General features: G+C 33.5%; 1 protein-coding gene across 1 annotated transcript; it reads right to left on the bottom strand.

Annotated features, from left to right (window-relative positions):
- Window positions 1-456: 456 nt before the first annotated feature.
- LOC127715314 (heat shock 70 kDa protein 12A-like) lies at window positions 457-12,813 on the bottom strand. Its single transcript, XM_052221355.1, has 5 exons — window positions 12,752-12,813; window positions 10,577-10,910; window positions 6,316-6,534; window positions 5,578-5,734; window positions 457-4,788 (listed from the first exon to the last, which is right to left on the bottom strand). The coding sequence occupies exons 1-5, from the start codon at window positions 12,790-12,792 to the stop codon at window positions 3,737-3,739; spliced, it is 1,803 nt and encodes a 600-aa protein (XP_052077315.1). The 5' UTR covers window positions 12,793-12,813; the 3' UTR covers window positions 457-3,736.
- Window positions 12,814-13,446: the final 633 nt, after the last annotated feature.

Below are 13,446 nucleotides of genomic sequence, written 5' to 3'. Positions count from 1 at the left end.
CCTTTATGGGTGGATTTTACATAGATAAATAAAATCGTATAATATAAGCATAATTGGATGTTAAATTTGATGTATGCCTATTTGTGCTTCTTCGTTACATTTGTTTGTTTTTATAGTGATTAAGATGATAACACAATGTTGACTGCTGTACCCCTATTTTTGACATTTTTACCTATTGTGTCTGTTTGTTTTGTTCACGCATCGTTGTCAATATAATGGAATTTGATGTGACTGTCATACAAGTGAGAGGTTTAGCTAGCTATAAAACCAGGTTCAATCCACCATTTTCTGCATAAGAAAATGCCTGTACCAAGTCAGGAATATGACAGTTGTTATCCATTCGTTTGATGTGTTTGTTTTTTTGATTTTGCCATTTGATTGGGGACTCTCCTTTTTGAATTTTCCTTGGAGTTCAGTATTTTTGTGATTTTACTTTTTTTTAAGCAACAAACATGAGACATTGTACAGTATATAACGTGACAGATATTATAATAGACAAATGAAAAAAGCATTAATAACAAAAATACATTAAAAGAACTCTTGAGTATTTTTTTTTCTTCCTTCCTTATTATTATTACTATTTCTATGTCCAGCAGTGCACAAATAAAAAACAAAAAAAAATATAAATAAAATAAAAATAAAAATATAATAATAAAGTCTGAACTTGAACATACTTAAATTATTATCTATAAAGATGGAAATTTGTTCATCTGCTGGAGACACCAAGGGACGGTGCTCTAGGATATACTGTTGATTGCGATAGGCAATAACAGCAATCCTCCCATATACTAGTAGTTCTCAGGCTTTATCAATGTCATAACAGGTCAGATGTAACTAGCGGTACTTATATATATATAGATAGCTTTTACTTTCGGGCACAGGAATTAAGTCCAGTACCTCCATATAATCTCTCTCGGTGGCCAAGTGGTCTACGTAGTTCTACTTCTGTAATCACTACCCAGTCAAAACTGAGGTTGTGAGTTCGAACCCCGCTCCTGCGGGTGCACTCAACTCCAATCTTAATTGACTAGGATTGTCAGTTTTCCTATCGAAGGTCGTTGGTTTTCTCCGGCCACTCCGGCTTCCTCCACCAATAAAAACTGGCCGCCACGAAATAGCCCAAAAGTGGCGTTAAAACACCAACAATCAATCAATCCATACAATCTCTCCGATTTCAAGCGACTTCCCTTTTTTCAGGGGAAGTAATGGTATTATTAGAATCCAAAGCGCAGACCAAGAATTTGTATCCTCTGATACATTAACAGTACACTCGAGAGTTCTTTAACTCGTTTAAGAGCTTGAAACATTTGCCCATGATAATGCATAGCTTCGATAATTGCATATATCCAGAAAACATCTATAATCAGAATAACTAATATTTATTATTATTTTAGTTTTATTTTTTCGATCTGTCCGAATTTATGATCATTCATTGACTAAACGTTGAATCCATTTTTAGCAGTTTAATTCATTTATAATCATAGTACGGTGACAAGTAAGGTAAGTTTAAACATTTAACGGACCGAAATACCTCACGGCTAATTTTGGTCTTATTTTGAAGATAAATGTATTACCCTTTGATTAAGGTATGTCGTAGAGTGCCAAAGTGGTGCAGATTTTTGAAAATTGTGGTCAAAAGTCAAAAGGGGGGATTTTAAAAATCGCAATTTTTTGGCATTTTTGACAATTTCTCGGTAGTTCCTCCTGATAAATGAGAACTCTTTTCTATAGAAGCATGCTCTGGGAATGCTCCACTTATTCAGCTAGTCATACGTATGCCTGATTGCTAGAGATTAGTGATGTACACCCTCTCTTCCAACATGTAAGAAAATGAAAAATATATCTTTATCTACGGAAATTATCGACAAAAATATTCATATTTAATATTTAGCTATGTAATAATATATGACAACATATAAAGATATTTTTGGGAAAGTTTTGTTAAAATTCCTTAAAGAATATAGGAGAAATAAGTGCTGTAAAGTTAACACCCGGTCCATGATTTAATGAAAACATTTGTAAGGATTCCGCGGAACCCAGTGTCTCGCCTACTTTTTCTGTTAATTGCAGGCTCAACAAAAATGAGGAAGTAAATCAATAAACATATTCCACTTGATACTATCTTTTGATTGTTAGAAGCTTCTGTCCAAGTTTGGTAAAAATTAAGGATATTTTATGAATCTAATAAATGTTAAAAAGCTTTAACTGCAGACTGAATGTAATGTTAACTGGAAGAAAGCAAAATTTCCTTCTAGATACTAGCTTTTGATCATAAACAAGCTTCTGTCCAAGTTTGGTACAAATCCAAAATAGTATAAGAAAGTTATTAAAATTTTTAAAACTTTAACCACAGAGTGAATGTGTTGTTTCCTGGCAGAAAATCTAAGTCCATTTAAAAGTAAAATAAGGAAAAAATGGATTTATTTTTTTACAAATTTTACTTCTGGATACTATCTTATGATCATAAACAAGCTTCTGTCCAAGTTTGGTACAAACCCAGAATATTTTAAGAAAGTTATTAAAATTTTAAAAACTTTAACCACAGAGTGAATGTAATATTTGCCGGCAGAAAAACTAAGTCCATTTATAAGTAAAATACGGAAAAAATGGAATTTTATTTTTACAAAATTTACTTCTGGATACTATCTTGTGATCATAAACAAGCTTCTGTCCAAGTTTGGTAGTAATCCAGTATAGTTTAAGAAAGTTATTAAAATTTCAAAAACTTTAACCACAGAGTGAATATTTGTGGACGCCGCCGACGACAACGACGACGACGACGCCGACGGAATGTAGGATCGCTATGTCTCGCTTTTTCGACTAAAGTCGAAGGCTCGACAAAAATGATGAAATTCATTACTGATTATTTAAACCCAGGAGTTTGTTGGAACTATGAAAAATAGTCTTCATGCATAAATGTTAGCATGAACACAACAGTATATGGAGTTTTTTTTATGTTAATATGTCAATCAGTACAATAGCAATAGCTTATTTAGAACTTGTGTCCCCTTTTTTTTTTAAGAAAACAAGACAAACAATGGCATATGTAGCAGACTTGACTAAAACCGATATTTGAAAGCCCGATATATATGTGAATTAGAAACAGACACGATTCACATACACCTTACGCTACAAAGGAAGCTGTCTAGGTATATAATACACTAACACTAGACATCAATATGCACGTCCATTTGCAGAGGTAACGGAATACTAAGAAAAAAATATGTGGATGTCATGGTATGTAATACTTCCAATACAACTATTCCATACAAAATCGTTTAAAAAATATCTCCAGTTGTTTGAAAGTGCACCAACCGTGTCCAGGTGACCACTGGCAGGTTTATTGTTTGGTTTTGGTTTAACAGTCATTCTTTAAATAAATTCTGTTTGTGTAAATTCTGGGGATAGCATAACGTCGGTCATCATTGTGAAAAGATAATGTTGCGTTTTTCCAATCAAATAGAGCCAATTGATTTATATGTCTGGAGAAATTTGAAAAAAAAAACCTTTTATTCTTACTTTAATTTAAACTTATATTTATTTTGATTATTTTTCCATTCAATTTTTTCAATTTTCAATGAGCACAGGTCACGACATTAAACACGGTCACTGATGAACAATTTGATAAGTAAATACTCATTTACTAACAATGGAAATTATTTTATAACAAAATTAATTGTAGAAAATGACTATTGGTTTTCATCTTGTAAACAGTTGTATAATTTTTAATAATTCACTAAATTAATTCAAACTGACTTTCACAAATTTCACCCGTTTTCATATTCTTTGCTCTGAATAAGAGTTCAGTTCCACCAAATATCATTGTTTCTTCAATTTCAAGCGTCTCTCCTTTTTTGAGGGGAGGTATTGGGACGATGAGATTCCCTAGGCGTTGGCAACTGGGATCTGTGACATATCGGGGATTAGTGTCATCTGAAATGTATACTGTACACTCTAGAGTTTTTTCGTCTGTTTTTAACGCCTGAAATATTTGTCCAGAGGAATGACCGTCTTCAACTTTTTCACCTTTGACAGCAAATTTATAAAAGACATCTTTGCAACGGTCAATTCCATCAATTCGCACTCTTTTCGTTTCCGGATGTAGTTCAGCGTCCCATTCAGGCCAGCTTTGTATTCCGTAAGTTTTCCTCAATATTCGCTTTCCTATAATCTTTGGTTGATGTCCAAATAAAACAGCACCTCTTAGGACAGCAAGTCCAGCCTCGTCAGGAATAATTATTTTCATCTTTGAAAATTTCTGTCTCATTGCCGTTTGGACAAGCTCACATTCAGAAAATCCACCAACCATTATAATATGATGTAGGTCGGAAAGGTTTGGGTGTTTTAGCAGTTTATCAAGATGTTTTATTATTGAATCTATTGTCTGCTTGAATAGCTTTCGGAATGCCTCCGGTTTTACAGAAAGTTTCTGTCCACTGAATGAAACAGATTCCTTATAAATCGACTTCTGAATGGCAGCGAGCACAGAAGTGCAATGTTTCCGTGTAATTTCTAACAAAGATACAGGTAGTGTAATAACAATATCAGTACTATATTCTGTAGTAATTGTTCTTTTTTTCACTTCAAATTCATGGAAAAGAGTTGTATAGTCTTCAAGTTGATTTGAATGAAGCTCGCTAATGACTCTCTTAGTGAATACCGAGTTAACAAATTCTAGATAAGCTCGGTCAACAGATGTTCCACCCCAGTCTCCTCCACTTGGTGGGAGCACCTCTTCCAATGAACCATCAAACTGGCGTTCATGTACGGTTATGTCTGCAGTACCACCTAAAATTTAAATATGATCCAATAATTTGACCCAAAAAAAATTTCCGAAACAGCGGTGACGTTGCATTGCTAAACCCTAAATAAGTCAACGTAGCGTAGCAAAGACGACGTTTCCATTGTTTCGGAGTTTGACATATAATATCAAAGATTGGCATCACCATTAAACTGCCACACTTTCAATACAAATTTAATAAATCTTTCTCATTAAAACATATGTTGCTTTTGACACAAGGGAGCATAATTATTTTTCCCGTGTGTGCATCTTCCTATCTGTTAGTCCGTCCTTTATCAAGTTAAAGTTTTGGTTTAAGGTAGTTTACAATGAAATGTTGGTCACAGAAGCTGGAAAGTTCTTTACACATCTTTATATTATGTAAACTTTTTAACATATACATGTACATGGTATGCCTATTAGGTTTTGAGAGTTCACTGATTACAGAAACGTAAAAGTGTGAAATCAGTAAATTTTGAGGTTAAGGGGTTTGGTTGTTTTTCTTTAATGTAGTTAACTCATTGTGCCATCAACTTGTTACTTTATAGTACACATGTTCTTTTTGGTGTGAACTTTTTTGGATATAATTTGGTTAATTTTCTTTTGACTTAATCATCCCTCTAAAAACATAGAGAATCCCTGTCCATTTTGTTCACACATGCATTCCATATACCCCACTTTGACAGTTACTTATTCCAAAGTCACTCTTTTTCTTCAAACGAACCACACCCTTTTTCAGAATTCACTGGCGAAAGAACCAGCCTACTGAAGATTTTAAAATTTGAAGATTAACTTACCGCCAAGATCGATCACTACATATTTTGTTCCTTTTTTAATTGTTTCCGAAAATGTTTTATCTGTCTTTTTATCAACATTAGTTCTAAGTTCCTGGCAATATATGGAGGCTGCTTCTGGTTCTAAAGCTATTATTAAATCCTTGCTTTTTATTCCCGCCTAGAAAATAAACATTCATTGAAAACACAAATGATTGATTGGTGACTACTTTGTTGAACGATAACATGTTTATGAGATATGAATATGGGGGGGGGGGGGGGGGGGGGGGGGGGGTAGGACCTTTATCGGGACTCCGGGATCGGGTGTTTTTAAGCTCGGGATTTCGGGATTGATCCTTTCGGGATCCGGGAATTCTTTTTTCGAATTTTGGGTTGTCGGGATTTAAATTTTTCCATGTTTTTAAGCCCGGGATTTCGGGATCAGGACCCCCCCTCCAATATGTACAAATTATAGGCAACCGTGCGGCCTTCAACAATGAGAAAACCCCATACCGTATTATCGGATATAAATTAAAGGCCCCGACTTTAAATTTATGAAACTTGAAAAATATGAAACAATTCTATTGAGAAAAATCCTAACGCTACTTTTCCACAATCAGTTTCCTTCAGAAATTACAGAAAAGAACATGACCGTTGGTTTTCCTATTTGAATTGTTTTACACTAGTCATTTTGTGGTCCTTTTTAGCTTGCTGTTCGGTGTTAGCCAAGGCTCCGTATTTGAAATGTATACTATTACAAACCTGTTCTGCTGCTTTCCGCATAAATATTTTTGACTGGTCATCCCATATGGCCGGAACTGTAAGAACATAGTGTATATCTTTTGTTTCCACATTCTTCAAACTTTTGACTAACTTTCCAATAGCTTGGTCTTTCAAATATTTTATTGCAAATGCAAAAATATCTATTGCCTTCATTTCTTCGCCATTTTGGTCTTTGATAAAAGTTTTTAAATTTACTGCCTGCAATATTGAAAAAAAAACAAAGAAGATATGAGACCCTTGAATTGAAAATTAAAAAAACATATTATGTCATAAATCCTCCTTTAGTAGGTTTAGAAATTTAGAAATTAGAAAAAAATCCAACTGCCCCAGGCAAAGTTGACCTTAGATGGATTTGGCTATTATATTTAGGTTCTTTCTGGTCATAATGCAAGTTTCGGTACTTATACCTCCTTGGCTTCCAAATATTCGTGTGTTTGCTTTGAACGTTTCTGATGAATATAAATCCAGAAAAGCTCTTCGCATAGAATTACAAAGTGTTATTTTCAGTTTTTTTTTTTTTTCATTACGAAAAATAGTCACTCTTAATATTTTACAATATCAATTGAATCGTTTGTTGACCAATCTAACCACCAGTCGTAGCTGGGCATTTTTCGAAGAAAATGGTGAGTTAAACCTGATTTTATAGCTAGCTAAACCTCGAACCTGTATGACAGTTGTTTATAGTTCCATTATATTTCAATTCAATTCAATTCAATTCAAATATTTATTGTCATATAAACTCTAAACAATAAGTTTGTGACAAATTATATGAATGCAAATACACAAAAGACATTTCAAAAACAAAACCATAGGAAAACATATCCCATTAAACATATACAAGTCAAAAAGCAAAACAATCTATCTATATATATTTATATAAATAAATCAAGAGTCCCCTGTCCTTAGTTCTAATGCCTGTTTAAAAAAGGACCCTAAGCTTTCTACTTCTTTTGAGGTTGATTGGCAAAGAAGATATTTAATTTTGACAAAATTGGGTAAGCAACCCAAACAGACACAATAGGCTGCACTAAGTAGGCATTCCTACAAAATGTTCAATAGTGAAAAGGGAATTGCAAAATGGTTTTCATGAATAGCTATCTGCATCAAACATTCATAATGATTATATTTTGATTCCTTTGCGAATATTATGAATATCAAAAGGCATAGACTTTTTTTATTATTGTTTTTTTTTCTATTGATGTGTTCAAATACGAATAAAATCCGACAGAAGTTTTTAACATATTAAGGTCTGAGTTATGCCGCTTTGTTCAAAATCATCCTTTATAGAAAATAAAACAGACAAAGAAAAATTGAGGTCGATTGCAGTAGACCAAGACAATCACTTAAAGACCCTACCAAGATGTCGATATCCCCGTGCATGATATTCCATTACCCTTCCCCGATGTCGATATCCCCGTGCATAATGATTTATTACCCTTCCCCGATGTCGATATCCCAGTGCATAATAATCCATTACCCTTCCCCGATATCAATATAACCCATGCATAATAATTCATTTAAGAATTGAATGCTTCTTTTTGTAAATTCATTGGGGTGTAAAAACGTTGACCGAAGTACATTTTGTATGAAGCGCGGTAGCGCTTCAATCTAACTAATGGCTCTCAAGAGCCTGTGTCGCTCACCTGTATTTACTGATGCTTTGGAAATCATGTAACATAAGGTTAAAATCATAATTAATAGTATTAGATATTAGATATTATAATGATATCTAAGATAATAATAAAAAACTGCAAAATTTCTGTAAAATTACTAACTCAGGGGCAGCAACCCAACAACGGGTTGTCGGATTCGTCTGAAAATTTCAGGGCAGATAAATCTAAATCTGATGAACATTTTTGCCACTGTCAGATTTGCTCTAAATGCTTTAGTTTCAGAGATATAAACCAAAAACTGAATTTTACCCCTATGTTCTATTTCTAACCAAGTCGGCCATGATGGTTGGAAGGCGGGGTCATCGGACATATTTTTAAACTAGATACCCTAATAATGATTATGGCCAAGTATGGTTAAATTTGTCTCAGTAGTTTCAGAGAAGAAGATTTTTGTAAAAGATTACAAAAATTTACGAAAAATTGTTAAAAATTGACTATAAAGGGCAATAACTCCTAAAGGGGTCGACTGACAATTTTGATCATACAACTTATTTGTAGATCTTACTTTGCTGAACATTATTGCTGTTTACAGTTTATCTCTATCTATAATAATATTCAAGATAATAACCAAAAACTGCAAAATTTGTTTAAAATTACCAATTCAGGGGCAGCAACCCAACAACAGGTTGTCAGATTTGTCTGAAAATTTCAGGGCAGATAGATCTTGACCTAATAATCAGTTTTATCCATGTCAGATTTACTCTAAATGCTTTGGTTTCAGAGATATAAGCCAAAATCTACATTTTACCCCTATGTTCTATTTTTAGCCATGGCGGCCATCTTGGTTGGTTGGCGGGGTCATCGGACACATTTTTTAACAAGATACCCTAATAATGATTATGGCCAAGTATTATTAAGTTTGTCTCAGTAGTTTCAGAGAAGAAGATTTTTGTAAAAGATTACAAAAATTTACGAAAAATTGTTAAAAATTGACTATAAAGGGCAATAACTCCTAAAGAAGTCGACTGACAATTTTGGTCATGACGACTTATTTGTAGATCTTACTTTGCTGAACATTATTGCTGTTTACAGTTTATCTTTATCTTTAATAATATTCAAGATAATAACCAAAAACTGCAAAATTTGCTTAAAATTACCAATTCAGGGGCAGTAACCCAACAACAGGTTGTCAGATTTGTCTGAAAATTTCATGGCAGATAGATCTTGACCTGATAATCAGTTTTACTCTGTCAGATTTACTCTTAATGCTTTGGTTTCAGAGATATAAGCCAAAATCTACATTTTACCCCCATGTTCTATGTTTAGCCATGGCGGCCATCTTGGTTGGTTGGCGGGGTCATCGGACACATTTTGTTAACTAGATACCCTAATGATGATTGTAGCCAAGTTTGGTCAAATTTGGCCCAGTAGTTTCAGAGGAGAAGATTTTTGTAAAAGTTTACGGACGACGGACGCAGGACGCAGGACGACGGACGACGGAAGCCAATTAATGAGAAAAGCTCACTTGGCCCTTCGGGCCAGGTGAGCTAAAAATGTGCGCACGGTCAACGTTTTTACGACCCTATAAAATTACTAAAAGAAGCATTCAATAATTATAATTACAATTTTGCTAGGATCATGAAAACACGATTTCTATCAAGTTTTTCTCTTATCTACCTTAGCACTTTATTGTGGAAGCTCGTGTCGTCATAAATGTTACATTTCATTTTTTTGAAATGAAGGTAAATTTCATAATGACGCGAGATTGCTGATAGCCAATCAAAATAACATATAATAATGAAACATACATGTAATGTAATTATTGATATATATCACGTTTAAATAATTTCCAAGTTCATATCTCAGAAACTAAGTTATCTGGTTTTTTTTCAGTCCTTTTAACACTAATGTTAAATTTTACTTTTATATCACAATGCATATACTTTTTTTCGAATAAATCAAAAAGACGAAATCATTAATTCAAGTATGTTTAAAATATACATCGATGAGAGCCAGACCGTTAAAGAAATAAGGAAAAAGACTATATCCTATACAAGTTATTTTAGGATCGAATCCCAAGCACTGGAGACTATTCCAATTTAGAAGATTAGTCAATATAAGAATACAGGCAACCGTACGGCCTTCAACAATGGGGAAAACTCGTACCGTATAATTGGCTATAAAAGACTCCGCCATGAAAAATGTCGAACAAATCAAACGAGAAAACTAACGGCCTAGTAATTTATAACAAAACAACTAATTTGCGAACAAGACCAACTTCGTAATGGTAGAAAAATTATAAAAATCATAATCGGTCACAAGAAATGCAAGAAACATTCTGGCTTTTGATTGCAATACCGTCCGTGCCTTCAATTAGCTCTATAAATGTTATCTGTAAATTTTAAAAATGTACGACAGGAAATAGCAATTGCTGAAACAGGCATGCAAAAACTAAACGACACGAAACCATATTTCTACAGTCATTTTTTGATAAGAGCTGATCGAAGTAATAAAAAACTTTGATAAAAAAAGGGAACAATTTCAACTGAACTCATTTCCCATTGGTCATTTATAAAAAAAAAAATCAATAAACAGTATATGTGAATATATAAACCCTTTCAAATTACCTTATCGTGTAGTTCCATCTTAAACCGACTAAAATAACGATATACGGCTTTACATGAAGGATTTTTCTCTTCGTCACTGTCATCTGAATCTGAATCCGAATCATTCTCGAGACTAGCCATATATTTGTTTTCTGCATCAAACCCAAATGCTACAAACTGTTCGTCATTGTCAATAAGAACGGACGTCGGAGCTTTCCTGGACAGTAAATTATTATTTTTCCAGTCGCACGTGTATAAGGTTTCGGGAGAATTTCGGGCTGAAAATGCGTACCCAGAATAGGTAGTTCCAAAATCAATTGCAGCCACAAAAAGTTTGGCAGAACCCATTTCATGGCTGAAAAAATAAATATTATAAAATATTAATGTGTCATAATATGTTAATGTATCACTATGTACAGTAAACTTCTTTTTTTGTTTTTCAACTTTTTTTTCTTTGGGGAGGGGGGTGTTACACGTGAAATTTAATTTTGTTTCAAATTGGATACCAAACATGGAAAACAAATTGTTTCTGGTTACGACTGTTACGTCGTCTTAGGATATTAAAAAGTAAAATAACAAAAATACCGAACTCCGAGGAAAATTCAAAAAGGAGAGTCCCTAATCAAATGGCAAAATCAAAAGCTCAAACGAATGGATAACAACTGTCATAATCCTGACTTGGTACAGGCATTTTCTTTTGTATAAAATGGTGGATTAAACCTGGTTTTATAGCTAGCTAAACCTCTCACTTGTATGACAGTCTCATAAAATTCCATTATATTGACAACAATGTGTGAACAAAACAAACAGACATAATAGGTAAAAATATCAAAAATCGGGGTACAGCAGTCAACTTTGTGTTAAAAAGCATTAAATCAATTGTTTGTACACAGAAATCACGTCCCTTTATCATCTTTATACAGAGATTTTGGTAAAATCGACTGATAGTTATGATCGCAAGCGATGGGTCTTTCTTTTTATCCTTGCAAAATTTTTAATAAACTTTTAAATATTAAATCACTTTACATCAGTGAAAAATGGGGCATAATATTATTAGTTACAGAGTGTGCTAGTGACCTTATACGATATATATGGGGTGAGAGCGAAGCTGGAATCCCCATATGGAATTTACTAACGCCATATAAATTTGTTTATCGCTATTTTAAGAATTTTTCCTTTGATCTTGTTGACTGATAATTTCCGTTCTCAGCGGAGTCGAGTGATATGAAAATGGAGTCGAGTGATATGAAAATTATCGCTAGAAACTAAGGGAACACGTGCCGTTGTCAAGGAAATTAACAACGTCTTCATAGGTAAAATAGCGATAAACAGATTACCATTGGTCATCTCAAATCGATTGCTTTTCTCGCTTTCGCCGTACCGGCTCAAGCGAGAAAATCAATCTCGTTCAGATAACCATAGATAATCTATAAATATCGTATTAGGTCACTAACACACTATGTAACGAATTTATCGTATCGACTATCTAAACATGTGGTATTTAGACTAGTGGCCTATCAAAGTGATCAAGTCTTCAATACCGTTAGTATTAAGAACCTTCTTCCATTGGTCTATACAAAAACAAATGCCAACAATTACAACATGTTAGCTTTAAATGTGTTTTATTAATTTATTTCAATCGTTCATCATCAATTTCTTCGTCTGTTGAAACCTTTAAGATTTCTCCTCAACACCGTGTTGTTTTTATAAAGAGACGTAACACCACTACTAACCGTGTATTGAAATTAGCCCCGACTACTAACCCAATATGGAATATACACGATCTCCACGCGGTTGCTTTTAACCAATCCTATTCCTAGAAATGTATAGGAGGTAAGATAAAAAAATATATTGATCCTCTTTTCTTGTTTAGACACAACTATAAGAGAAGGAAGGAAACTACTTTCAGTTTCGAGAATGACATCTTTAAAACAAATATAATCAGTTGAATTTATATTTGATTATCCTATTTTTTGTAACTGAATACTGAATTATAGAATAAAGATCAATTTAAAAACTATTGTATGATAAGTTGGAAAACTGTGACACCAGATTAACATAGTTACACATGTATAACGAGTACTAAACTACCATGAATATACTAGCGTTTGTGATCTTAAGATCTAAAGCTTTACAATATGTCTAAAAATAACCATTCAAAATGCAAATTATACTTCAATCATTCATTTTACTCACCTGTCTTTTCCTTTTTCATTTTGTTTTGTACTTTTTGCCATAGTTCGTAAATAGGAAGTAAATAATAATATAAGGGAAATAACTCAATGTGAATTATGAACCATTTCAACCAGAAGCCGCTGGTGACCTACAAATGTATGGTAGAAAAAACTTTAATTTGCACATGAAAATTTCACTCACATGAACTTCACGTGAATTTCACTTCAAACGAGAACTGTTTTCACGTGATATTCGCGTGGATTTGATTAATTATTTGCCTTGTACGTCCAGTGGCAAATATTTCGTGAGTGTTTTGGACGAAAACAAATCTTGTAACGATCGACATACCCATCATACAATGTACATGTTATACAGACACAAACAAAGGAGATATGTGCACGCTCTGTCATTCCTAGATTTGAACAAACAATACAATTTGAAAATACAATGAAATCTACTGGTTTACGAGCTCACGTTTTCGTTTACAGAACTCGATCTCCATTTGAAAATATTGAATATCCCTTTTCTTATTTGAAACCAACACTACTAGATTGTACTCTTTTCCACACACCGAGACTGTCATATTGAATCGTTTTTTATTGTCCATAGACAACTTGTCTGCCACATACAGTACGAGACAAGTTGGACATAACAAAATATCACGGACAGTTGAAACCCGTTTTAATCTAGCTCAGATCAAAGTGGTAAAATTTCAA

Source organism: Mytilus californianus, unplaced genomic scaffold (assembly GCF_021869535.1).
Source record: "Mytilus californianus isolate M0D057914Y unplaced genomic scaffold, xbMytCali1.0.p SCAF_9, whole genome shotgun sequence".
NCBI classification, from domain to species: Eukaryota; Metazoa; Mollusca; class Bivalvia; order Mytilida; family Mytilidae; genus Mytilus; species Mytilus californianus.
Note: the sequence above shows the minus strand (reverse complement) of the source record. Positions and strands in the feature narration are given on the sequence as shown.